The sequence below is a fragment of the Lathamus discolor genome, chromosome 18 (genome assembly GCF_037157495.1).
Source record: "Lathamus discolor isolate bLatDis1 chromosome 18, bLatDis1.hap1, whole genome shotgun sequence".
Lineage (NCBI taxonomy): Eukaryota > Metazoa > Chordata > Aves > Psittaciformes > Psittacidae > Lathamus > Lathamus discolor.
In genome coordinates, this window is record NC_088901.1 from 1,009,246 (window position 1) to 1,036,423 (window position 27,178).

Below are 27,178 nucleotides of genomic sequence, written 5' to 3' on the forward strand. Positions count from 1 at the left end.
TTGCATTTCCCAGGGGCCGCACGCTGCTGCTGGGGCACCGCTCTCTGTTCATCACCCCCAAGCCCTCATGGCAGAGGCAGCGGGTGGCAGGGCTGGCACAGGGCTCCCTCACCATCCCCGTGTTTGTGACCTGCTCTCAGCCTTTTAGTTACTGAGGAGGTCACAGCAACCCGGGGCTGCTGCCCAGCTGTGGATGGAAAACCTGCACTTCATCCCCTCTCCAAGCAACAGGAAGGCATCCGGGGACTTTCTGCTATTCCCCAAAACACCTCCCATTTCAAAACACCGTTTACTTGTGAAGGAGTGGTAGGAGGTGCAGTTCAGCACACTGAATGCCAGAAACACATCCAGGCTGGAGCAGTTTCACAGAGGAAGCAGCCAGGGCTGCAACAGTGGCAAAGAAATTGGGGCAAGTTACTGGAAAATAACAGAACTTGAGGAAAAAAGGCTGTGTAAGCCTGCAATGGCTGTGGAGACAGACACCGAAAACCAACCCCTTGCCGTGCAGCTACAGAGAAACCACAAAACCGCTTCTGCTGGAGCCTTGTCAGACTCTAGATAACGCCATAAAGGAGTTCAATCAAAGAGCGAAATTCCTCAGTTACCCTGCACCTGACTGCAGGATTGCAGGATGAAGTGAAAAGCAGCAGTCAGCAGCTTTTACTGCACCAGGTCCTGGCAAGGATTTAAAGCAGGAGTGAGTTGTGTTCCAGCTGGGCACTAACCCCACAGAACCAGGCACCCAGACACACCTTAAGGATTTCCTATGACTTTGCCAGCTTAAATCCCATTTATTTTAGTCTTTTCTAGTCTGGCAAGGCAGCTCCCAGCCAAACATTCATGACTCCTTGTGCCACTGCAGGGCAAAACCTTGTTGCAATGCAGCTGTATGGCCAGAGCTACCACTGGTATATTTTAACACACTGAACTACTTCGGATTTAAGGGGAGGATTATATTTAACAAGTGACAGCATGGACTACGTATGTGTGCAGTACAGCTGTCCAAAGAATCAAATGAAGCAACATGAACCTTGGTAGTGCGGGCTGCGAGAGCCAAACCCAGCACTTCCCCGGCTTCCAAAGGACTCCAGCTTTGGCATCTCAGGTTTAATTACTAGAGTCCTCACCAAGAAAACTATTAAAAACCGAACCAGGCACATGTAAACCTTTAGAATTCTAAGACCTAAATAGACAGGCCTCGAGATGGGGGAAGGAATGGGTGAAACTTCCAGGAATACTTCAAGTGCCTTAGGTGCAAGTGTGGCTTATAAAAAACAGGAACTGTTGCAGTCACTTTGCAGAGGCGCCTGTGGCTGCATGCTGCCAGGAATGCAGCCAGCCTGGCACTGAAGCTTTCTAACTACAAGAGAAGCCCACGGCTCAACCCCAGCAGGAAAAAATACTGTGTTATGTATCAGTCAGTTCTTACTGGTGAAGAGTGGTTTCTCTTTGGCAGGACCCAACAACCCCAGCCCTCCCCATGCAGCACTCCCTTTCCACAGCCTCATCTGTGGCAGCATTCCCCACTCACCCCACAGTGCACTGGCCAGATTTGCTCACTCACTGAATACACTCTGCAATAAAACAGAAGCTGTTTATAAAAATATTAAATATTTTATTGTTGGAAGTTGCATGTTCCTGGCTCCTCTTCCCTGCATTCAGACTTCATCTGCAAGTGCAAAGCACACAATCAGCAAGAGCATTAACAATGCCAGCAGAGATCATGACACAGGAAAGAGAATCAGCACATGGCAATGGGCTGTGCACCCATCAAGTGTTCCCAAGGACCACAAATCCTGGTGTAAGATGTGAGATTGAACAACAGCATTCACATTTTCATCTGCTTCATAAACTTCAAAGATCTGAAAGAGCTTTATGTTTCCTACCCTAAGAACAAGCGGAGCAGTGACCAGTCACACATGAATCAATCTCACTGGCTTTGCATCTCACAGGTTCAACTGCGGCATATCTGCTACTTACCTGTCACTCGTGAGTTAAGGTACCTTGCATGTTGCTTCTCAGACAAGATTTTAAGTATCTGAAGTTCCCCCTTGTAGTTTTAGCAGTAAATCAGAGGGAAAGGTCATTAATTCCAGCTCCAAGTTAGTTTATTTCCCCCTAAATCACCACCTGCCTATGCTCTTGTATGTGCCAAGTTTACAACCCAGGTTATTTAGAAAGTTCAATCTTCACTGAAATATTCAAGTTGCTTTTTACCAGCTTCTAGTTGGATTAACACATGAGGAAGCTGCTCTATTGCTCCTTTTTCCTTGCTGACAATCACCCACCCAGTTCACTGAAGCCAGAATACAGAAGTAGGTGTTTGACCACCAACAGCATTCAGGACAGTTTATTTGATGCTGCATGGCTGAAAAGCCCTGAACAACGGTTATATCCTTGGTCTACAAAAGAAAGATTCAGAAGTTTTATACAAAATGAAGATTAATCAAGGGCAAGTTCCAGGCAGGAACTATGTAATACCTCCCAGGGTGCTGGGCCACTGAGCTCCCACAGTAGTAGAAGGACACTAACTACTTACTTCTCTTGATCTCTTGGTCCCTCCACGTACCACTGGGCATCATGCTGGATGTGCTCATGCTCGGCTCCTGAACTGGAAAAACATTCACGTTATCCCCACAGTGCTTATGAAACCTCTTCTACAAATCCACACCTAGACAGGTATTTTAACCACTGCTGCCAAGGTACCAAGCCCAGACAGAGTGCAGTTGGTTGACCCTACAGCTTGACAACAGGTACCAAGCTTAAGGTATTCACTCATACCCATTTCTCAATCAATATTCACCAATTCAAAGGTGAAGGTCAATGCCCAGAAGCCTTCATTACTTCACCCGCTCAGAACAAGACCAGAAGTTATGCTTACTTCTCACGGATGAGCACACCGGTTTCACTCAGCTTTCATCTTCACCTAAAGGATAACAACCAAAGTTATTACAGTAATACACAGAAAATTCTGACCATTTCAATACTAACTTAAAAATAAGTTTTTAAAATACACGGACTCGTTAGTTATGAGGGGGGATTTATAAATTATGCCAAAATATTGAGTGGAAGAATAAGGGGCAGAAATAGGCTAACCTAAACACTTGTGAAGAGATGAAGGAATATGCAGGTAGTTGACTCAAGAACTGCACCTTGTCTGAGCACAATCCGTAAATCACCAGTCTGAGTACAAGAAGTTTGATGGCAGCCAGAGGTATACTATCCCTTATGTGAAGGTATTAACAATTTTGTCAAGCTACTTCAACTCTTTTACCCTAGTTTGTCTCCTGCAGTAACACCCTCTTTCTTCCCCTTCATGAAGGAGGGCAATGTCCCTGGACTCCTAACAGCCCTTAGGTTCAATAGTCCTAGAAGTGCTTCAAAAGCTAGAAGAAGACACTAGAGGTTAGCACTGAGTCTACTACTTTGGTCCTCGGCAACAGATTCTTCCCGTCTGAAGACCCAGCCTTTTACTGTAGCTAAGATGAGGGCAAACTGGAATGCTGAGCAGCCAAGGGATGCAGTACACACCTCTAGTTAGGAGGCAAATCACACCATGGTCACAATGTGATCCGACCAGGCAGGGAGAAGTTTAGTCTCAAACCCACCACCTGGGTTTTATCATGGCCCTCAGGAGCAGAGGTATAATATGCACGTTTTGTTTTCTATGCTATAGCAACAAACACCATGCATAAGGGATACTATATCTTTGTGCATCCTTTTAACACTCCAGATTCACTTCTAGCCACGCTCCTCCCAACCCTCCCCAGTTAGCTCTTCAGTACTGGTGTTCAGAAGCAACATTTATAGAGATGGGGTATTCACAGACCACTGCGGGACTGCACAGCCAAGTCCTAACGTGTCAATCATTATCTAGCAGCAATGACAGAGGTGGGAGAAGGCCAATCCTCCCTTTTTTTCCTTTTCCAGTAAGCAGCTATTTAACAGCCCCACTAGCTGGTATGGTGAGGAAAAGAAATCTGAAGCTAATTAGTTGATTCCAAACTTGCTAGTAGTGGAAGAAGCCAAGGAATTACCCACAACAGCGTACTTTTTATGCACCCTTTCCAACATGCTTAGCCTCATTGAACATAATGGAACGAAACACTGGCCTTCCTGATCATGTCACTGCAGCTGGCAATGATTAACAGAGACATGCAACCCCATTACTGCTCAAGTCCTAAAGCTACTCACAGGCCTCAGTGTTTAGCTATGGGGGAAAACTGCAAGCAAATCAACACTTTGTATGCTTAATGTTACAGTGAAGCCCCCATACACGCAGTGCTCTCTCCTGACAGCACCAGTATCTGGATCTGAGGGCCTAGCAGTACGCAGATGTATTCTGACACCACACTTCTGAGCTTTAGATAAGCTTTTGAGAAAAAGTGTATTTCACACACAGATAAAACCAAGATGAAACACAATGCAAGCACTTTAATGTCATTTCTGGTACCCACTTGTTACAGACTGACTTAGAGCAGACATGACTATTGCTTTTAAGTTAACTACCACACCAAGTTTCATTACTGCAGTCAGAGCTGGTATGAGACCCATGGTTCAGTCCCAAACTGCTTGCTCCAAGAGTGTCAAAAACCTGCCAGTTCAAGTACGCAGGACAGGGCAGATGTGCCAATAACCCCTCCACGACATTCCTGCAGGTCCAGTCAAGTATTCGGAGCACACTGGAAAAAAACCCTAGGCAGATCTGAGCACTGGCTTAAGGATCAATAATTCAGTTTTGCTACATGACAGCACACATACTGCCATCAGTTTCGCTTCTCAATTCTAGTCACAGGTAAGAGTAAGCCATCACAAAAAGCCAAACTGACTTTGTGACAAGTGATGTCACTGCTTGACTAGCTGGAGTTGGGCTACACTTGCCATGGTGTAACCGAAGACCTGCTGTTATTATCTTAAAGTACAGCTGCTACTTCAAGCTTTCAGTGGAACATGAAAGGATAGGCACAGCAGAGGGCAAGACTGGCCATCAGATTCCCTCTTCAAGCAGCAAGTCTTGCCTGGAAGGTAACACAGAAAGGTCCAAATGTGACAATAATACCAGAAACAAGTATGCAAGGCAGAACTTTGCAGAACAAGCAGGAAAACACGTTACAACACCTCTGAAACTGAACATCAGACAAGAGAGCTAGATCATCTGCTGAAACAAGGGACCTCAAAATTCAGGTTCAAGAGCTAATGCAAAAGAGCTGGAGATCAGCATGTCTGGATGTCTGGAAACGTAAGCATGTTAATTCTGGAGCACTAAAGTCGGTGTTTCTAGTAATTAAGAGTTTAGAATTACATCCCCAAGAATGATGAAAATGAAATTCAGCATTACACTATCAAGATGACTCTACAAGGCAGAAATACAGAATCCCATCACTGTCAGTTAAAGGCAGAGGAATGCTTGTCAAAAAGACAACTGAGATGTCCAATAAGCTCTATAAGCTACTCACAGCGATCATCGTTCAAGTACTTATTTGTATGTCCTCAAAAACATGCCAAAAATCAGTTTGAAAGCTGACTCTTAGCAGTTTAAAGTGGCTATCAAATAGTGCACACAAGGCTAAAGCAGTGATTACTAAAGCATTTCCTATGAGCCAAGACTCTACAAAGAGATGCACTGTAGATGGGCTACATTGTCACTGCAGAAGGTTTAAACAGTCCTTTTCTAGGCACAGAGAGCAGTCAATCCTGTTGACTAGGTTAAGCGAGTTTAAGATCACATTCCCTCTTCCCCACAGAGCTCATCCAGGAGTATCTTCATTACATCAGAACTAAGAAAAATCCACACAAACCGAGTTGTATGTACAAAGGAATCGGGTCTGAAAATACTTATCTAAGAATCACAGTAAGTTGCTTATTGACTCTGAACAAGACAAAGCTTAAAACCGAAAACCACGCAGAGCTTTGATGCAAGCTTAACATACAGGTATGAAGAGTGCTGCACTGTAATTCCACAGTCAGAAGTGTGATGTCAGAATACCCACAGTATAAGATTACATAGAAAGTCACCAAGTTAGATTATATTGCTTGTTACCTACCTGTACGCAGTCGGCAATGAGAATCTTGGAGCAAGCAGGAATACTACATCCGGGTCCTAATGTCCATTGCCATTTGTGGTACTACGTTCCTCACAGTTATGAACTGCAGAAATGCTGGCTAAGTGCAGTTATGTAGCAGGCCACTAGTTATAAGTGTAAATTGCAGTCTCAAAACTCCAGCAAAAACTTGCTGCCACAGTAAATGGTTGCCAAGGAGAAGCCAAGAATTTTTCTACCACAAAAATACCACAAAATCTGAAAAGCAGTTGCAGTTTCTCATCAGCTGTATAAAAGATTAGTGTCATGTGTCTACACCAGAAGATAAAGATTATTCGGCATTCATTTCTGATCAAAGTGTGAAGATCTCTGTATAACGATACCACTTTCTACATGCTGCAGTTTTTAGAGATCTAAGTGTCAAAATGGGCTCACAAATTTGATTAAGCAAGCTAAATTGCAACAGCCAATGTCCTCTAAGTCCAGTACAAAAATGTGTGACGTGATCCAGACTGTCTAAAAACAGATCTGGCCAACAAAGCACTTTTCTAAACGGTTTTAAAGATTCAATTATATAAATCTGGTTTTATGAAAAAAGTCCAAAACCTCAGAGGAACAGATCAAAGGAACATAACTTTCTCACCTCCCACATTTAGCAGATTTTAAAGTTGACATGTTTGCCAGCTTTTAAGACACCACCTTAAAAAAAAAGGCTTGAAAAAGAAGTTGGCTAGTTAATTGTATGCCTCTTTAATACATGCAACTCAAAGCAGAACTTGTTTTAGAAGTTCTGCTTCTGCAGCTACAACAAAGCTAGATTTAACCCAACTTTCAGATGTTTTGAAAACTGCCAAATCTTTCAGTAGTTACTCATCATGGTTTTGCAACTCAGCTATTTTTAATACCTAGCAACAGGAGCTTACGTACAAAACAGGGGTACCAAAAGACAACCTCTGTAAGGTACAAGGACATCAGCCTCCTTCACTCTTCCAAGTTACAGAACTACGAAAGAACAAACTTTAGGATATGCACCGGCATCTCTTTAATAAAGAATGACATGTAATCTGAAAAATAAACTGAAAAAATTAATTTAATGTTTATGTTCAGATTTCCCCATCTCAGACACCTTCACCTTCTGTGGGTGTCCCATGAACACCCTCCACAACACACAGGCATTGGTTAATACTACTTCAATAAAGCAAATTGCATCAGTACTGCTGATTTTTAAACTAAGTATCCAGTACAAGTACTCCCAAATACTTGCTATGCCATTTAGGAACTGCCAATTGGGAAGTTCCTGAAGAGCAATTCGTTGTTATCAACCCCCAAACTTTTCTGGGAAAATAAGCAGCATTCACCAAACAAGCTGAGTCACTCTTTAGTGCACTTGATATTTCAAGTCGGTGTTACCTGGTATCAACATTTCCCAACAGGCTATTTTTTCAGTTAAGGAGTAATAGCACTTGCAGCAAGTACTTCAAGAGGGATCACCTGCACTCTAAAATACTGCAATCTGAAACCAAGTTTTAACCACAGAGAAAATTTAGGATAGAATTTAGAATTAGCCAATGCTCAGCACAAGGAATGGGAAAGATCTTGGGAAGGAATTAAAGCTACTCACAGAATGCTAAGTAGTTGGGGAATCATGTGAAGGTACAGCCAAACTAAGTTTACCTACTTTGTGCCAATGCAGGATACATCAACCTGCTTAACACCAAGGTCTTTTACACTGGGAAATCAGGTTCCCAGCTTAGCTGGTACAATGTAATAATAACCAAAGAAACTACCTTCATCAATGAGTCCAGAATGCTCTGAAATTCTTCTGGGGCTTAATAAAATGAACAGCAAGCTAATGAATTCATCAGATCTTCTACAAAAAAACCTTAAAGGGAGTTTATTCGTACTGTGAAGTATTAACTCTTAAACTCCAGATTCAGATACTACTTTTGATGCATTATCTCCAAACATCAATAATAAGAGCAATAACCATCATGCAAGCAAGCTGATTTCTGTATTTTACATACAGGTTTTTAGGATTTGCCCACCAGCTACACGATTTAAGAATAGTTCCTGCAGTCCCCATAAAACAAATGATTGTATTCTGAACTAGGCAAAGTAGTCTACTCAGTTACCATGAGGACATAAGCAAGTTAACCTTCATCACTACAGTAACACTTCTGGTCTTTTTGCCAAGCAGTTTCAGGTAAGTATACAATACGAAGCAAGGCCAGATCCTGTAATCTCAAGACAGCTTAAGAGCATATAAATATCACATTAACAATCCTTTAGTTAGGAAGTCAGCCAATACAAGTCATTCTATCAATTTAGTTTAAAATAACCATTGCTAGTCTTCTGCTTAAAGTCTTTAAAAGATTCCAAGCAGTAACTGCCAAGGTGGTAAGTGCTACCATCCCACCACCCATTATTCAGAGCTAAAATAGGAACATCGTTACATACTGCACTGCTTGCAGTGTAGCTTGATTTAGAGCATCTTGCAGCACTTGCAAGATTTCCATTTGCTTCCTTATTGCAGCACAATTAATGCTCAAAAAAAGATCTGCACCTACTGCAAAGTGAGGCTACTATTTGACCCAATCTTAAGAGAGAGGCATTTTGGGAAGAGATCTCACTCTTCCCTGCAGTTTCACACCCTGGTCTAGTTTTACCTCTACTCAAGACTCTCAGTTTACTGCGGAAGGTGTGGTTTTTAGCCTCGTTATGTTTAACCACGAATGGCAAGAAGAGCTACTACATTTAGTTTTCTATTTATTTGAAGCACAGTAAAAAAAAGTTGGTACACTTTGGGAATTCAGTGGCACAAGGTACACTGCCATCAAGTTAGGGACGTTATACATCAAAAAAAACAGCTAAGTTTGTTTTGAAACACTGCATTACATAATTAAATTGTACTCGCCCAAACAGACCACTTACAAATATTAGGTCAGTAAGTTTTCTAACATCCATAAAAACGTAGCTTTCTTACTAAAATGCAAGAATTAAAAAGTTGGTGTCTAAACAAGACAGACAAAAAACAAACTGGAATGAAACTACAGGTCACATCTAAAATCGGGGCTTTTTGTTTGGGCCTTCATATTCTTCTCTCCCTCTACCATATCCTGTTGGTGTTCCAGGCCCCATTCCTCTAGGACCCTGGCCACCCACAGGCCCCGCACCTCCCTGCCCAAAGCGCTCAGGACGCTATTGGAACAGAATTAACAGTTCATTATATGTAGTTGATGTCCATGTGTGTTAAGTATATATTTTTAGAAGGTTCCGTAGTCAAGGTTCGTCGATACAATCACCATTGAGCCGATCCACAGGTACCGGGAACATAGAAAGGAAAAAAGGGTAATTTAAAAATTAGTTTATTGTAATACATGCCTTGAGGTATGTTCCCACTTGATGCATTCTCATACATCTGTTACAAAGAACAGATCCTCCCTGCAGTGCTAGAAACGTAAGCATTAGTGCAGATGTGAATTAACAACTTTTCCAAATGAGCTCTAGCAATTTTCAATCAAGTTAATGCAAATAGCTTGCAAACTTCTCACCTTTAGTGCAGTAAAAGCTTAGATTCCATCACTGTCATTTCCAAATAAGCCTAGCCAGAGAACGTATCTTCAGTTCACTGAAGTATGAGCTGACATTCATAAAATGTCATTGTAAACAGAATGCCTACTCACCAGTTAATGGCATGTGCTGCAATAGAGACCATGTGCTTTTCAAGATGGGGTTAAGACTACGGTCTGCTGACTAAACTGCAGAGGCCTTAGGCAGTAACCAGAAGTGATTGTGAGCACTACTGGATTGCAAGAAGAAAAACAAAAAGTGTGAAAAAAGCTCGTGACCAGTGATTTAGCTGTACCTAACCACCACAATGCTCGAGCAAAGGACACTTCGGAACTGCTGCTGGAGAATACACAAACGTGTTCAAAGAGCTATTTATCCAGTGTTTCCAGTTAGAACTCTGCACAAAGGGTTGTGTGCATCCAGTCAGTATCTCCCTTCCCACCCCGCCTTCACCACAAGCTCTTGGAAAATTCACAACTTCACAGCACTGAAAGGTTTCACACCAAGATGTAAAAGCTACATTGCCCTGCAATAAAGCAGAGACTTCAGGTATTTTTCACTAGTACCTCTAGTTGCATGTACTGCATTTAGTTACTGTCTGAGTAGGTGTGATCAGCATTCAACCTATAGAACTGACAAATTATAAACTCAAAGATAGCTTTAAACTTCATTTCAGGCAAGTTTTCCCACTACCGAGTATAGAACAGTGGTAGGTTGGTTGTTACAAAAAGTATCTGCAACTGAAAATTCACACCTCGAGCTCTTGACTTCTGAAAGTCAGTCTGAATCCTTCCAAGAAAGGAACTTCAGAAAGATTACCTAGGTTCTTTCTGCCTAATTCATGGCAGCTTCAGCTTCTCTCCATTTCTGTTTAAAAGGTACTGGCCCAGTAACTGTGACAGCACTGTGTGGCAGAGATCCCCATCCTAAGAAACTCAAGGCAGTTAAACCATCTTACTGTCACAGCTTTTGACCATAGCACGTTTTCAAGTGTTACACAAGTTCAGCATGCACCTGTACCATGATTGTACACAGCATTCACCACAGACTGCCTAACTGTTCACAGGAAACTCAGGATCTGCTTCAGTATCAGTAGATTAGATACGTTAAGGCCAACAGCATTGAATCACTGATGCTCTGGAAAGTTATCATTCCGAAGATATTGTTCCCCCAAAAAACAGAAGATTCCTGACAAGCTGTTATGGTAGCTCACCACATTAAGCCAGAGGCCTAAACCCACCCAAAAATCATTCAGTTCAGCTTGTGCTACAGAGCGTATACCCTTTCAGGAGGGTGAAAGCACAGTCATATTGCCACCTAAGCCAACAGTTTTCCACCCTACCCATTAAGCATGTCTTTAACCTACATCCATATTGCTTCAGTGTGATAACACCAAGCAGGCTCAAAGCCCAGTCACACATATAGTGTGTCAAAAATAGTACACTTTGGAAACATACCTCGGAAGGCGAGATATGCTGTAGCTTTATCAAACTACCTACACAGTCATGCCCAACACGGGAAGAGAATGGGCTATCATTCCTTTGTGAGACAGGAATCACAAAATGGCTACAGTCAAGGATCACTGGAACAGGCCCAAAGCTAAACCCCAGCATTTCTGCTCTTCTATAGCAAACATCAGCATACAGAGTAAGTGATATGCTGTTTACCATTGATTACTTAAGATAATCTGCTGCTTAAATAGACATGAGCGCAGATTTTGGAAATAACAGCATATCCATACCAACATGCATCAATCCTAACTAGGCTTGGAAGGGCCAAAATAAATGCAGTGTTACACACTGGAAAGAACAAAAATCTCTCTTGCCCATTAATACAGAATGTGGAATTACTGAAAAGCTACATTATGTGTTTCCATCATGAAATCTGTCATTCGCTAGAATTTATAAAAAAATCCTTCCAAGCCCAACAGTGACGCAGAATTTCCCAAGCCCAATGAAGTCACAGTTAATTGCAAATATGCTGAACAGCACATCTGAATTCACTTCCAAACAACTTCGATTGTGTAAACTACCATAATGGTTAAGAACTAATCTACCAAACTGCCACTCTAGTCTTCTGTGTTAAAACACCTGACAAGAAAGTCAGCAGTTAACAGTGAAATTACACAACCATCCAAACACTGGTAGAGAACTCGATTCCCAACCACAACATCTCCCTTGTGCTAAGCTAAAGCCACCACAGGATACATTACCATGTCACTTCCCATCATAGAACCACTCATGGCTGCTTGGCCAACTCCTGGATTAGCTTCATAACCTATGCCGCCACCACCTCCGAGAGGTGGGAATTTCTGGGCTGCAGAAGCATAAGGATCTAAGGAAGAGAAATACACAATCATATTCTGACACTTTCTAAGTTAGCCACAAAAAGTAATCATTGAAGAATTCTTTACCTCCCATGTTCATTGTGGTGGCACCACCCATCCTCATGTCTCTCTCCCTCTGCATAGAAGAAACAACTTTTAGCATAGGTAACCAACTACTGAAGTCTGTACCTTTGAAGGAGATAAAAGCACATGTACAGCCAACTACCACCCTTTCACCTACACAAAGGCAACACGTTACCTAACCTAAGGGAAGCAAAATGCATCAATCTCAAAAATAAATCCAAAAAATTCCTGAACATAATAATGTATCCAAAAAGCCAGCATGATTTCACTTACTGGATCCATGTAACCCATTCTACTGTAATTCTCTTCCCTCTGTCTTCTCATTTGTTCCTCCATCTCCCGCTGACGTATCATCATCTCCTCCTCTCGCCTGCGACGCTCCTCCTCCTGCCTGATCACCCCAAAGCAGACTGTTAAAACCCAGGAGTGTAACACATTCCCTCATCAACATCACTTGGATCAGCAATTTGAAAGGCACCAAGTGATTGCACTTAAACAAAAAGAGATACTCTATGATGCTCAAGCTCTTGAGGAGAAACTTACACTGCAGTTCAATTTCTCATGCACAAAGTGAAGCAGCGATGGTGTTTCTTGAAAAATAAAAACCTCCATATAAGTAATTGGGAAACAAATAATGAAACGAATGTAACTTTGACAAAAAAAAAAAAACTCCCATGAAAGCCAAACCAACCTCAGCTGAATTTCCTTGCGTTTCTGCATTTCTTGATTATGGAGTTCTTCCATACGTCTCAACTCTTCCTGACGCCTCATGAGGTCTGCAGAAATGAAGCCCTGTCAGCAGCTATTTCACAAACTCATGCCAGATTTACACTCAGATTTGGGAGAGATCAGCCTCAGCAGCACGATGGCAGGCAGCCATGTCCCAAGTGTCACTGGTTGTAACAACACTTCATTTAAACGAAAATTGAGAAACTATCAGTTGTTCTTTAAGCCTAAAATTCTCAAGTTAGCAGAGGAGGCATGAATTTATTCATGAAACCATCAGCCAGCCAGCCATTTAATCTAGCACTGAAAGCAAAAAGATGATGTAGAATTCACAGCCAATTACCTTGACGCAAGAGGTTTGCCTGATGCTCATGATAAGCATCTTCCATCTCACTTTCAAGTTTGTCCTTGGCATCTTTCATGTTTTTTGCTACTTGCTCTCTCTGTTGTTTTTCCATTTCATCTAAAGATTTCCACCTCTGGGAATATTCAAATTCAAAACTGCCAGGCTGAGCAAAGCGGGGAGGAGTCTCTCTTTCCCTACAAAAGGAAGATGCTCATTCAGACTGGGAAAACCTGGAATCTGAAGGTCAATTAAAAAACCACAAGCAGAATAGCAGGATTATCGGGAAACAGAGAAGGAGCCCTGAACATATGACCTCAGAGACGTGTGAGAGAATGCTGGTAACAGTGCAGCAGCATTTTACACACTTAAAACAGCAGCATTTCATGTAAATCCTGTGACTACCACAGCAATGATGGGAGACTCCTGCACTGTCACACCCAAGCAGATCTTCCCACTTACAGTCCTACTGCATGTTTATCTTATCTTCTTCTTTAGATACTCCACTGCTAGCAACTGCCAAGGGACAAATACTCAAACAAGACAGCCTTTTGCCCAAGTACACAGAGCTGCTCATAACAGCAACATATGCAGAGATGGAGTTTTTCAGTGCCAACTTACCCAAAGCACTACATGCCGAAGGCAAGTAATAATCTTCACTTTAACTTAAACAGCTTTCAAACTGCCCAAGGGCCAACAGTTCATTTTGTCATATGAAGAAACAGAAGTCAAAGACTCAGTAAGTAAGGGAACAAAACTTGGGAAGTTCAAAAGTTTTCCATACATTAGCAATGTAAGACAGTTCAGCATTTTAGGAACACCATACTAACATGCACGCTGTTTTCAAAGACACTGCCTCTAAGCCGTTCCTAGTTTTTGATCAAAGCTAGCAATTCTGAACACTTTTTCATACAGACAAGACAGACTGGATCTCTCCCCTGCACTCCCTTTTATGATCCAGGAAAATACAGTATTCTTACAACAAACAGGTTCAATATACATATCCTAATTTAAACCTGGTATTTAGAAAGACTTATCGACTCCTTTATGCTCAGCGGTCAGGCTCCTGAGGCAAACCTGGAGGCAGCTGGTTTTTATTAATCATGAAATGAGTTAAAGTTTCACTTAATTCCTCATCTCACACCACAAACATCCGTGTTTTAAGTTCTCTATGAAACCATCAATACGAAATACGCCATGAGATGGCAGTTCTCAACAGGATGAGCAAACAGCTGAAGTCTGCTTTGCTATATATACCATCTGCTATTTAGCAGCTATTTAAGCCTTTACTGTTTCTTTGTGATGCAATATAGAAAACTGCTTCGGGAATGCTTAGTGAATATACTAAGGAAGCCTGTACGTTACCTGAAGCCAAACTACCACCAAAAACCCAACAAAACCTAAAAATAGTACTCAAAATTCAAAGCCTGTTTCTGAAACACTACTCCCATCTCCTTTAAAGCCGAGTACATCATCTACATACACTTAACACCATCTACAACTACGTACATCATCTACATATGCTTAATGCCAAAAAAAAAAATGCCTACTTTTGATACATTGGATTCTTCTGAGCAAGCTTTTCTGGAAGACCATCTTCATCATCCAGCTGTTCCAACGGTTCCACAATAACTGGCCTAGGAGTGCTGAACACAAAACACTGGGTTTACTTTCCCATCAGAACAACCCATAGCTGACAGCCTGAGTCAGCTTACAACTCAAACTCCTCGACTGCAAAATACTTACGTTGTCAACAAAAACACTCCTTCAGTACACCGTTCAAAGGCTTTCCTTGCCGCTGGCTTTGACGCAAACTCAACAATGCCTTTTCCTGTTGATCTACCTCGATCATCTACAATCACAACCGCTCTTTCCACTGGACCGAACTGGGAAAACGCTTCCTCCAGCAACTCGTTGGACACATAGGGTGAAAGATTACGCACTGAGAGAGCAGCAGCATGGGTGGCAAACCGAACACGAAGCTGACGACCCCTCATGGGGGTATCATCCAGTTCTGCCTTCGCAATTTCTGCAAGAGCTCTGGATTCCTAAGGGAGGTTTTAAGATCCGGTTTTAGAAGACCAAGCTGTAAATTACTATTCTGGAGGAATTAAAGGGGTGAAATTAACAGAGCGGAAGCCTACCAATTTAATGAATCCAAAGCCTTTCCCCTTGTTGATAAAAACCTCTCCTGGCTCCCCATATTTGGCAAACAGTCTTTTAAAGTCTTCGTCCGTTATATCGGCAGGCAAATTCCCAACAAACAAGCGGCAACGCTGAGTGTAAGTCTTCTCCCCGGGTCGCCTCAGCAGAGAGAGGTTTGCTTTAAATCCCTACAAAGAAGCAGACCAGTTCGAGCCACCACCGCCAAGACGCGCCGTTACCCCGCTCGCACACCCGCGCGGCCAGAGGCCCCTCGGCGTCCGCCGGCACTGAGGGCAGGCGCTCGGGCCGCCCGCGCTCCCCTCCGCCGCCTCCGCCGGGCCCCCGGCGCTCCTCCCCTTAAGATGGCGGCTGAGGCGCGCAGCCGCCGCCATCTTGTGGCTCGGGGAGGGGGAAGGGGCCATGACTCACCTCGTCCGAGAGCTTCTCGCCGCCGCCGGCCGGACCCTGCTGCGAGGAAAGGCTCTGCTGCCCCTGGTGCTGCTGTCCGCGCCCGCGCTGCTCTCCGCCCGGTCCGCCGCGGTGCCCCGGACCGCCCTTGTGCGGCCCGCCGGGCCCCTGCTGGGGGCCACCCGGTCCCTTGGGCCCGCCGCCGGGCGACTGTCCTTGCCCTTTCTTAGGGCCGCCGGCCGGGGTAGGGCTGGGGCTCGGCTTGGGCTGCGCCTGCCCACCCGGGCCGGAAGGAGTCGAGGAAGGCGTCGACACCGGCGGCTGCTGCTGCGGCGTCTGCCCCGAGGGCAGCGCGGACGACGGAGGCGCTCCGGGGCCGGCCTGGCTGCCGGCGGGCCCCGCTGTGGTGGCGGCTGACGAAGAAGACGAGGAAGGCGGAGCGGAGGTCGACGCGGGCGGCTTCGGAGGCTCGGGCTTCGGGCCTCCGCCCGGCGGGCCGCCCGGGCCCTGCGGGCCGCCCCCCATAGGGCCCCGGTTCTGGCCCATGCCCATGCCGGGCGGCGGAGAGCGGAAATCGTGATTGGGGCCTCCGCGGCCACCGCCTCCGCCGCGCCGGTGGAAGCCGCCTCCACCGCCGCCACGGCTACGGAACCGATCCCGCGACATGGTGGTGGCGGAGAGAGGAGAAGCGCTCCGGATGCGGCTGCCGCTCCTCAGACCCGCTGCGCAAAATGGCGGCGAACTGCAGGGCCTCGCCGCCGCCTTTGTCCGCCCCTCATATAGCTTCCCCGCCCCCGGAAGCCCCTCCCTCGGCCTCGGCGGCGCGGGCCGACTGCTGGAGCCACCAATCGTGTGCCCCTATTCCGCTAACGCCTTGATCCCATTGGTGGGAACCCTGCCCTCTGTCAATTGGTTCGTTTAACCGCCGACGGGGCTATCCGTTACTGTCCTGCCTTCTGATTGGGCAGTTTGATCGGCGGGAGGCGAAGTCACGAAAGACACCCGGCTTCCGATTGGCTGCCTGGGGAATCAGGCAGGCAGGCAGGCAGGCAGGCAGGCAGGCAGGCAGGCAGGCAGGCAGGCAGGCAGGCAGGCAGGCAGGCAGGCAGGCAGGCAGGCAGGCAGGCAGGCAGGCAGGCAGGCAGGCAGGCAGGCAGGCAGGCAGGCAGGCAGGCAGGCAGGCAGGCAGGCAGGCAGGCAGGCAGGCAGGCAGGCAGGCAGGCAGGCAGGCAGGCAGGCAGGCAGGCAGGCAGGCAGGCAGGCAGGCAGGCAGGCAGGCAGGCCATCCGTGTGCTTCTGGCACAGCCGGCAGCCCTGGCCCCGGCGCTGATGGCGAATTGGATGTAAAGCACCCTATGTACTCGTTCAGGAGTGGCAGTGGCGGCACGGGTCGTTTTCACTCCATGGTGGTCGGAAAGCAAGCTCCCTGTCAATGCTCTCAACGCTGTGTCCTTGGCTGACAAAGTGGGTGTCAGTTCCCCAAAACGCAAAACTCAGTAGGAAAATGAAGCGGTTGTGCGAATTCATGGTGGTTGTGGTCACCGTATTCCTTATTCTAACACTGAAAACGAGCCCAAAGTCCTCCCCATCTGTTTAAGGTTGTGAGTTTTCAGCGCACAGCAATGGAGACACCAACGCTACAGCACGACGCTTTCACTTCAGAAGGGTTTTGCTCCATCCCGCTCCTGAGCTCCCACTGATGTTTCACATTCAGTTTTGGGTCTGAAGAAGCAAACCCACGTGAAACCCAAGCGAAAGCCGCAGGTTTGGTTTATATACACAACCCCCTGTCACTGCTGTACTGCCCTGGCAAAACACCACTCAATCTCTTAACTACCTGTGACGCCCCGGGCAGCCAAAGGGCTGACTTCACAGCAAAGCGAGCTTCCCTGCGGGTTTACATTTCCCAAGTAAAACTGTGCTATAGATCGATCTTTCCCCCCGATCAGCACTGCCCCCATGACTTCACCCACCTCCAAGCGCAGCAGAATGGGAGCCCCGCAATGCTTTAAAATGGATTCTCTCCAGATGTCAGCCCCTCTCTGCGAGCAGTAAATGTTTCCACCACGAGGTGTCTCAGAGGTTAAAGCGCTGGAAGAAGGAATTTGGGACGGGCTCCTGCTGCACACAAACCTGGCATCGCCTGGCTGTCACACCTGGCTGCGTCTGTTCAGGAAGCAGGAAAAAATACTGCATGTAAAAGGGCTGGTTTTGCCTTTGTTGTGCCCCAAGTGTAAGTGAAGTATTTTAAAGAGTTGTTCATTTGCAGCATCCTTTGGAAGAAATAAAGAGGATAATTCTGCTCTCAGTCCCGTGAAAATCTGCTCAACTCCTCTGAGGTCCACAAAGTGGCTTTGAATTTCCACGTATCTAGTAGAGGCCAGGTTGTGCTTACAGGTTTTGTAACTGCTATATAAGAGTTTATCCTGGGCTTGAAATCAAAGGAACATTGATGTCACTATGAGGACTTGATATAAAAATGACCTCTGGTAACAGTCACCTGTTTCGCAAATACTCACATTAGGCAGCTTGCTGTTTCCATACAAAAACAAACACGGAAGAAAGCCCGAGCTGTTCTCCCCAGTGCGTTCCACTGTAAATAAACCTTATGTCCAGACTGGAAACCCTGTATGACAACTGCGATGCTATTTAGAAGCAGCTCTGTGGTATTTCTCCATGCTTCATAGCGATCTGTTTGCGGGGATGTTTAGTGCGCACATCTATGAGTTTAGTTTAATAGGTGCTGCTGGGAGAACGAGAAAAGTAGGGAGAACTCAAGATCTTTCCCTCCTCCAGAATATTAATACCTACTTGTAACACCAATGTTATTACTTCTGAAGATTCTTCATACTGTGCAACTGATCTACAAAAGTGAATTAAGCCACAATAAGAAGAGATGGAGGAATATATCAAAGAGGGAATCAAGCTGCCACTGAGGTGTCTGAAATCAGGAATGTCTCAGCTGCCACCAAGCAGAAAGGCATGGATCTCAGCAGGTGGTTGATTTCGATCATTTTCCCCTAAACCTTTTCCTCCTCCTCTCAACATAAATAAAAGACTGGCAAGAAGATATCTGCATTATCTCTATATTATTAATTGCAGATTGCAAGAGGGAAGAGCAGCATGTGTCCAACCTGCTAATTAAGAGTAATTACCCCATGAGGGTCTGTAAGTGACCTGTGTACAAACAGTAAAAGCTCATGAATCACAGTAACGTGTACCACCACTAAAGAAGCAATTAGATGAGGAGTGATTAAGTTGTGAGGAGATGCTGTGTTTGCATTCCCCAGGGATTTCTGACCGAGAAGGAAACAGTTTAAGGGCTGTTTGCACAAATCCAGGTTATGTCACAGAACTAGAGATGCTTGGGAATTTTAAGAATCAGGAATCAAAGGAAGGAGTGGACAGGGAATGAGAGCAGGGAGGCATCTAGAAGGTGCAGGCTAGCATGCTTACCCTGCTGCAGCTCCACCAGTCAAGTCGATGGTGCATTTGGATAAACCAATCTCTGCAGAACGGCCCCAGTATCCTAGAGCTCAACAGTTTTATGAATAACAGTGTCACCTTTTATAGAACAAATGAGGAAGTAAAATGCCTCCAGCCACATCTGGTACCTAACGCTGGAGGCAGGATGGAAGGAGTGGCTAATAGCTTCTGTGATGGTGATTCAGCTGCACAGCAGAGCTCTCAGCAACCTCCCTGTGATGAGAGTTATTCTCTTCCTCCTGCGCTGTTTTCGCTCCCTCCATGAACACTAAATCTGTTCTCCAAGAGTTTTTTTCTGTATACCATAACGGATGCGGCTTTTTTAGTAGGCCATTTTTTAACCCAGATGAATGAAAGTAATGCAGGGCCAGAAAAGAGATTAGAGTGAAAGGCAAGCAAATTGAGAGGCTGAAAGAAGGGATGATGATTGTCTTTGCACAGTAACATCATTGATCTCAGTGGATGTAATCTTGATTCCTAATTGAACAAAAGAGATCAGAATCAGGCTTAAGAGTCTACAAAAAAGGCAGTATTGGATCTGCAGGAAGTCTGCTGTCTGGAGCACAAATTCACAGTTGTGCTGGAGGCCGTGCTCTCTCAACCTGGAAGGGTTAGAGTTCAGGGTTTTCCACTTCTGATGTCTCTGAACTAAATTAACTTACTAAATGCCTTAAGTAGCAGGAGTTTTGAGTTCTCTGTCAAAATCCAAACTAGCATCAAAGTCACTGGAACAACTGCTCCTTCTCTCCTCTGGCTGTCTGTGTTCTCCTCTCTGGGCAGTAGCTGTGTTCTGCAGTGGGCAATGATGCTTGCACACAGTGTGCATGCCTGCTGAAGGCACACTTGAGCATAGCAAGTCTGTCTTCCAAGAAGCTCCAAGAGTCCTCCGTTTCCTATGAAGGCAATTAGAGTTAAGGGTGCTTACGGGCTTGCAGAAGCACTCAGCATAGTTGTATGACAAAGCCATCAAGCTACACGTTTCCTTGAGCTGTGAAGGGAAACAACATATGCATCACTGTCCCTGGAAGTGTTCAAAAACCATGAAGATGAGGCTGTTTGTGACATGGTTCAATGGTGGCCTTGGCAGTCCTGGAGTAATGCTTAGACTTGATGATCTTAAAGGTCTTTTCTAATCCAGTTGATTATGTGATTCTATGACAACTAAAATGTCTCTTGCTGCAGTTAACAGCTTCCATTGCTTCTATTAAGAGAATTTAAAATGTCACTGAGAATAACTATGCGCCGAGAATGGGAGGTAAATGCTAAAGAGAATCAATCCTGTTCTTTGTTCTTACTGACAAGGCAAGAGCTCAACAGGAAACGGATACATCAGCTCTGCAAGAACACCAGCAGTTCTGAACTGCACTTCTAGTTAATGTTTGGCTATGCAAAGAATGTGAGTGGAGCAGGAAAAGCGAGTAGCCTCACAATGCTGGATTTCATCAGACTGCATGGGCTTTCTTAACAGCTTCAAAACTGGCAATGTCTTCTCTGTGCACTTTTTGGAATCCACTGGTATTTCCAACGCATAAACTCACACAAAGGGAATCATTGGAAACATACAGGAGACAACCATGAGAAAATTATAAAACCTTTTTTTGCATTATATAAAAATAGTAGATGTATTCAAAGAAACATTTGGCAAAAGTGATGTAGTCACAGCACGAAATTCAGGATGGTGTTAAAAAGCAGCAACCATTTGTAAATGGGCACCCCTATGTAACCTACAATAAAGAATCAAGAGGCAACATCTGTGACCCTGAATAGCCCAGATTTTGCAAAAGTCTTAATAATTTTTTTCCTTTTTAATTGTTTTTTGAACCTTATTATAGCAAGTAATACCCTGGAAACATCACTGTATTACAAATAATACCCTCTAAACATCACAGTGTATGGCAGAGCCTGCAACTGGTCAGAAACAATGTCTCAGTGAGGTTTTACTAATCTCACCCTGACTTACAGTGGGTGCTCAGAGGGGACAGCTTCTTGCCAACACCAACTCTTCCACTGCTGATCAAAGGTGCACAAGGGCTGTGTCGCAGGAAGGACATTTATGTGGGGTGGGAGTTTAGATTTTCAGTAAGGAGAGAACAGCAGATAAAACTAAAAACAAAGACAGAAAAGAGAAAAATCATTATTTCCTCTCTTGTGCCATGACACAAGACCCTGCTATGAGCCTTGCCAATAAATCTCTCCTAGTAGCACAAGAAAGGTGTGAATATAGCTAGAAAATAATTAATGACTGTTTACTGCACCAAAAATGAGCTTTCTGCTTGTTCTCTAATGCCAGCCTCCACCTGCACTCTGCTATGGGCTAAATGCATCAATGTCTGGAGGATGTATGCAGCTGATGGTCTATGGTTAAACACAGTTCTCTTTTCCCTCTGGGTTTTGTGCTTCTGCCATAAATTTTTCCACAACAGATCATCCAGTACAAAAAATAAGTGTCAAAAGTACTGCAAGAAACAGTAACTTGTGGATGAGTACTGACAGTTTTGGAGGCTTCAGAATAAAAAAGACTGAGAGTCACTGAGGTAGCATCAGCTGTTTGAAATACAGAATCAGGTACAGAAGTGTAGAAACTGTGTCTGCACATGATGGTCACTATCTGTTTAAATATTTCATGATGTATTCAGTGAAGTTCCTTCCTCCCTGTTGACTCCGTGATTTTAGTAACCATCATACTTCTCATTAGCTGTGTTCTGGGGTTATTCTCCCATTTCCACAGGGTTGCACAGTGACAATGGATGAAAACAATTTCCGTTGTACTTATATCCAGATTCACTTTGGGGCTCTGAGTTTCTGAACTGCCATATTTGGTGTGCAACAACTGACATCTGGCATGTTTGGAAACAAAAGGCTGTGTTATTTAGATTTTAAAAGCGGAAGCAGAATAAATTTGTAATTACTGTGATTAGAATAAAAGCATGATTGCACCGAACTTAAATCCTGGTCCAAATTTCGTATCCACCCACCCAAATAGAAATAAAACTTCATACTCAATACTGGACCATTCCCGTTGCAAAAAGACACTATTAATTATTAATGATGCTTGGACTTCTTCCTAGCTGTTTACATCTTTTTACCCTCTAGTTCATAGAGTGCTGAGGGTAATGCAGTGTGTACAAATAAACCCCTCAGAGACGTGGAAGTGACTGCTCCCGCATGCAGCAGACCTGCTCCTGGATGTTCTTATCAAGCAAAGTACAGAGGGGCATTTGTTCGCACGACCAGAGATGGAATATTCTCTTTGGAGTTCAGCTTCCTCCTTTCATCCCACCCACCACCAGACACTTCCTGACATTTCTCCTGCAGGCAGAACAAGGCAACTGCTTTTTTTTTTTTTTTCCCTTCTGCAAGGCTGTTCCTTCAGTAACCTGTGGGTGGGTGGTGGGGGAAGGGGATGTTAATCTCAACAGCAAACACAGCCGAGCAAGTCTGGGACGTGAGGGGGAGTTTGAGGACGAAAATAGGCCTCTGCCAGCCCTCCTGCGTTTGTGTGTCTATGACTAAGCACGCTGAATGCGTCGCTTTCTAAAACTTGGCTTTTCTCTTTCCTTGAGCTTCGTTGTTTCCAAGCCTCCTGCTCCCCTTTGTGCTTGCAGCCCCAGGGGACCTCGCAGAGGCCTTGCATCAACAGTGCCAAGGAAATGCAAATCCTGCCTGTGAGCCAGCTCTGTGTGCTGAGGGGGACAAAGCCAAAGCAGCTCCAGAGCGGAGAGACAAGCCCACCTCGCTGCTGCTCCTGCAACAGCCTGTGTTCCCCCCCGTCTGCTCAGGCTCTCTGGAGTGGAGGAGACTCCACTAGCAAGTGGTTTTCCACTGCAATACTCACTGGTTTTGCTTATGTCTTTACAGCCACGTCTTAGCCATAGTGTGTCTGCAGCATGGGGCCATGTAAAACTAGAAAGTTTCGGCAGTTCTGCCCACCTGTGGGGCAGAAAAGGCTGAAAAAGCTCTGGATTTTGCCCAGGAAACTCCACCAGCACATGGTTAACAGCAAAAAGCACGTTTGCATAGGAATGACTTGCCAGTATAGCAACCCTGGTCTGATCCATGCTTGTTTCCCAATGCAGTGTCTTGGAAGTGGAGAAAGAATGCTTTGCTAACTCCCCAGTCCCATGTTTTTACACATACACCATACGTTGTTCCCTCCTTGGGCCCCAGATGTGGGTACAACACAGGCCACAGCTGTGTTTCCCAGCTTCCCTGTCCTATTCGGGCACTGACTGAGCTATACTAGAAAATAAAAGAGATTATTCATTGTATTAATTGATGCAAAGAAATTACACACAAGAAAGACACAGCAGTGCTGTCAGCACCTGCAACTGCAGTTCTCTGCAGAGAACCTGAGCTGGAGCAGAGGAAGGAGTGTTGAGATCTCACTATGAAGGGCTGGCAGGTTTTCTGGGTGAACTATATTCAGCTGTGCGTGCCCCTGGGTATGTGGAAAGATCATTCATCCAGTTCATTGAGCTGCAGCCTGCATGTGAAAGGAGTTTCATGGGCTCTTTTTTAAATGTCACTGTTTTAAAGACGAATAGTCTCACGCAGAATTGTGCAGCAGATTAGAATATGGGGGCTCCAGGGGTAAATTAACAAGCAATTCAAAAACAACACTGTGGAACAATCTTATCTTTTCCCTGCCTTATCCAGGCATTTATCTAGGTCTGTTCTGCACTAGTTATCACCACATTATCTACATATTCTACAGTGTCTTTTTTAGCTACATTAGTACATACGCAGTTCATGCAGAGTCAAAAGTAAGTCAGGTCTGAACAAGCTGGAAAACATCCTGCTCTAATTCAAATGCCCTATTCAGAGAGTGGGCTGAGAGATGTCCACAAAACGCACTGGGGCTGATCCAGTTTTAAATAGTCCACACTCACTGTCACCCCCTCATCTATCCATAGCATCAGCTTAAGCAAACCTTCCATCAGGGATACAGTCCAACAACATATGGTAGTACTATGATCTATTTTAATGACAGGATCTATTTCTAACAAAATATTTAGGTTAGTGGTCTGAAAGCATTTTCAGTTCCATGTTGGAAGTTCAAATATTTCCATCAACTCCCTAATGTACTTAGGAGAACCATGCAGTGCAATAAAACTGTTCATTCCTGTTAGCACGCTTGAACAAGTTCCATAAGTTTTTCATTTTATAAAATATGATGGAAATCGAACATGTACCCTCACAAAGTCCTAACAGTTTTGTCAAGTCTTGCAAGGCTACTGGAATTCTCATGGTAATTGAGGTTCTTCTGAATGCCTGAGCATGTGGAGTTGGGATTACATGAAAACAGAGGTTTAATTAAAACAAACAAACAACTCCCCACACACGCTTTCTAGACTTCAGCCTCATAATGTGCAGGCAGTGCACTTGCTGGCTCAGAAACCAGAGGTCAACAAGAAAAAGCAAGTTTGTCCTGAAGATCTTAATTCATAAACCAGCTTCATCGTTTAAGGTCTTCCTCCTGACTTCTGGATACTTGAGTTTCTCAGCATTGTTGCTAATAGTTTAAGTAATTTATAAATATTTATATTCTAAGAGGGCTATTGCCTCTTTTTCCTCTCTCCCTCTGGATTTTCCGACTTCCCAGAAAATCTCATTCAGAAACATGTGCATTGTCAGTGTTCAATGCACTGCCCATGCACAACACATAGGTGCTGTTACATGCAGGCTTTTAGCGCATCTGTGCCTGTGCAGTGGCCTTTTCTGCACAAAATTCCCAGGTCCTGCCATCTACACAGGGCACTATGGATGTGTCCAAGGGAACCTTGACATGTGGCAGCCTAAATCTAGATTATTTCTAGCTATTCAAAACCAATATAAAGTCATATTAAAATCTTTTATTGTTATTAAATTTTGTGCCCATTTAAAACATTAACATGCTAATCCTTTTCATCTGTGGCTATCTAAGGATAAAAGGACTCTGAATAATTACAAAGTTTCCCATCAAACTCAAAGTTTACGTATAACATCTTTTGCCATAAAAAAAATCCCAAATTCTTTAAAGAAATTTCACAAAATGACTCATCAACGGGAATTATTTTATGCTTGAGGACAAGGATTATTGTGTAAGTGAAAAGCATTATTCATAACTTATTAAATTATTACATTAATTACTTCACTGTCCTTGGCACGCAGTCACTTCTGCAGAGAGGCTTGACAGGATTTCCTAAATGAATCCCAATATTATGCATCCAGCAATTGAGGCCAGATGAAGGACAGTGTTTCTATATGCTGGCTTCATTTGCCATTGAAATGCAGCTGCTGCTCAATACCACCCTTTAATTGTGCAAATCAGATAAAGCTGGAAGCAGAGATTTCTCTCTAAGACAAAGTTTTAATTAGCAGTTAGATTATTTAAGTAGAAGGGAGAAGGGAACACATTGTTCTTATCAAGTCTTGTGGGTGCTGGTCATGTTTGACGCTGTTCACAATAAAAAAGGCAATAGTCTGTATCTTACACATAGTTTCACGTATTTTCTTAATAGGCCTATGCCTTGCTAACGTTTTGAATGTCTTAATTATTGGAAAGCCTGAAAATGAAAAGCAGTGTTATAAAGCTTTAAATATTTAGGTTTTAACCTTGAAAGGTTACGCTGATTTTTTAAGGCCTAAATGTGACCTGCCAGGTATTTCATGTTAAAGAGATATGCAAATCTTCATGGGATTAAATCCTCAGAGTCTGCAGAAACAACCCTTGTATGAACTTTTGATCAACACCAGATGAGGAAGAATGTGGCCAAATATAAACCATCCATTCCAACATTCAAACCATGGCTGGCTTACAGTTGTACCAGCAGATGTTAAATTAACGACAAAATCACATGGCTCTTCATTCATGAGGGCTACAGCAGTGGCACAACAAACACAAACCAGACTGGTCCGTGCTCTCGGGCTGATTCCAATAAAGGAACAACCCGAATGTGCTGCAGACACTCCATGGAGTCTCCAAAACCACCATGCAACAGATTCAGCCCAGGCAGGGAGCGCCCCTACGCTCCACGGCGGTACAGAATTAAAAGTGAATAGACGTGGGTTTCAAAGGTACATTAAAACCTTTCACTGCTTCATGCGTGGAGCTCGGTTTCTTTGACAAATTACGGTTAGTACTTGTGTTGAGGTCAAACAAACGAATACGTACCCGCTGCAACAGGAAAGCCGCAAGCCCACCATGTCAGCTTCCAGGGTGCTCCTGAAGGGAAGCTGCAACGATCCTGCGCTTCTCCACACCCCTGGATCCATCCCTCGGGGCAGCCTCACCACCGGTGCGAGGTGTGAAGCCTCGCGCCACGGAGGTGTCGTGCCGTGAGGTGCGTTGTGGTGCGGAGACGCAGCACGGGAGCACCATGTTGTGGCCAGATGCGCTGGGGAGGCTTGGCTTGGCGGAGCGGGAGGTGTGGTGAGGTGAGGCGAGGGATGGCAAGAGGTGTTGAGGTGAGGTAAGATGTGTTGAGGTGAGCTGTGTTGAGGTGCGTTGAGCTATGTTGAGGTAAGATGTGTTGATGTGCGTTAAGCTGTGTTGAGATAAGCTGTGTTGAGGTAAGATGTGTTGAGCTGTGTTGAGCTGTGTTGAGGTGCGCTGTGCTGATGTGCATTCAGCTGTGTTGGGGTGCGCTGTGTTGAGCTGTGTTGAGGTAAGATGTGTTGAGGTGCGTTAAGCTGTGTTGAGGTGAGCTGTGTTGAGCTGTGTTGAGCTGTGTTCAGCTGTGTTGAGGTGCGCTGTGTTGAGGTGCGCTGTGTTGAGCCGTGTTGAGCTGTCTTGAGCCGTGTTGAGCTGTGTTGAGCCATGTTGAGCTGTGTTGAGCTGTGTTGAGGTGCGCTGTGCTGATGTGCATTGAGCTGTGTTGAGCCGTGTTGAGCTGTGTTGAGCTGTGTTGAGCTGTGTTGAGGTGAGCTGTGCTGATGTGCATTGAGCTGTGTTGAGGTGCGCTGTGTTGAGCCATGTTGAGGTGGGCTGTGCCGATGTGCGTCGAGGTGCGGTGCAGCCCATGGTGCTGCAGCAGCTCACCACCGCTATCGCCACCACTGCCTCTGCCT

At 44.7% G+C, this 27,178-nt stretch overlaps 1 protein-coding gene across 4 annotated transcripts; it reads right to left on the reverse strand.

The window, feature by feature from the left end:
• Positions 1-1,594: 1,594 nt before the first annotated feature.
• On the reverse strand, positions 1,595-16,425 carry SFPQ (splicing factor proline and glutamine rich). 4 transcript variants are annotated; one of them, XM_065697965.1, is made up of 13 exons: positions 15,665-16,422; positions 15,235-15,423; positions 14,837-15,138; positions 14,641-14,736; positions 13,091-13,287; positions 12,713-12,797; positions 12,295-12,412; positions 12,025-12,073; positions 11,824-11,945; positions 6,685-9,239; positions 2,882-2,926; positions 2,540-2,611; positions 1,595-1,669 (listed from the first exon to the last, which is right to left on the reverse strand). In XM_065697965.1, the coding sequence occupies exons 1-10, from the start codon at positions 16,307-16,309 to the stop codon at positions 9,102-9,104; spliced, it is 1,941 nt and encodes a 646-aa protein (XP_065554037.1). In that variant the 5' UTR covers positions 16,310-16,422; the 3' UTR covers positions 1,595-1,669; positions 2,540-2,611; positions 2,882-2,926; positions 6,685-9,101. The 4 variants fall into 4 exon arrangements, with proteins under 4 accessions (XP_065554037.1, XP_065554038.1, XP_065554039.1 ...); XM_065697966.1 differs by having other exon boundaries at positions 1,595-2,050; XM_065697967.1 differs by lacking the exon at positions 6,685-9,239 and having other exon boundaries at positions 15,665-16,421.
• Positions 16,426-27,178: the final 10,753 nt, after the last annotated feature.

Bases quoted from the DNA above. Each gene is read 5' to 3' on its own strand.
- SFPQ (XM_065697965.1), bottom strand. From the start codon at position 16,309: ATGTCGCGGGATCGGTTCCGTAGCCGTGGCGGCGGTGGAGGCGGCTTC. The intron at 15,139-15,234 runs GTAGGCTTCCGC...AACCTCCCTTAG, and splicing joins GCTTTGGATTCATTAAATTG to GAATCCAGAGCTCTTGCAGA. The intron at 12,413-12,712 runs GTTGGTTTGGCT...TGGGGTGATCAG, and splicing joins CGCAAGGAAATTCAGCTGAG to GCAGGAGGAGGAGCGTCGCA.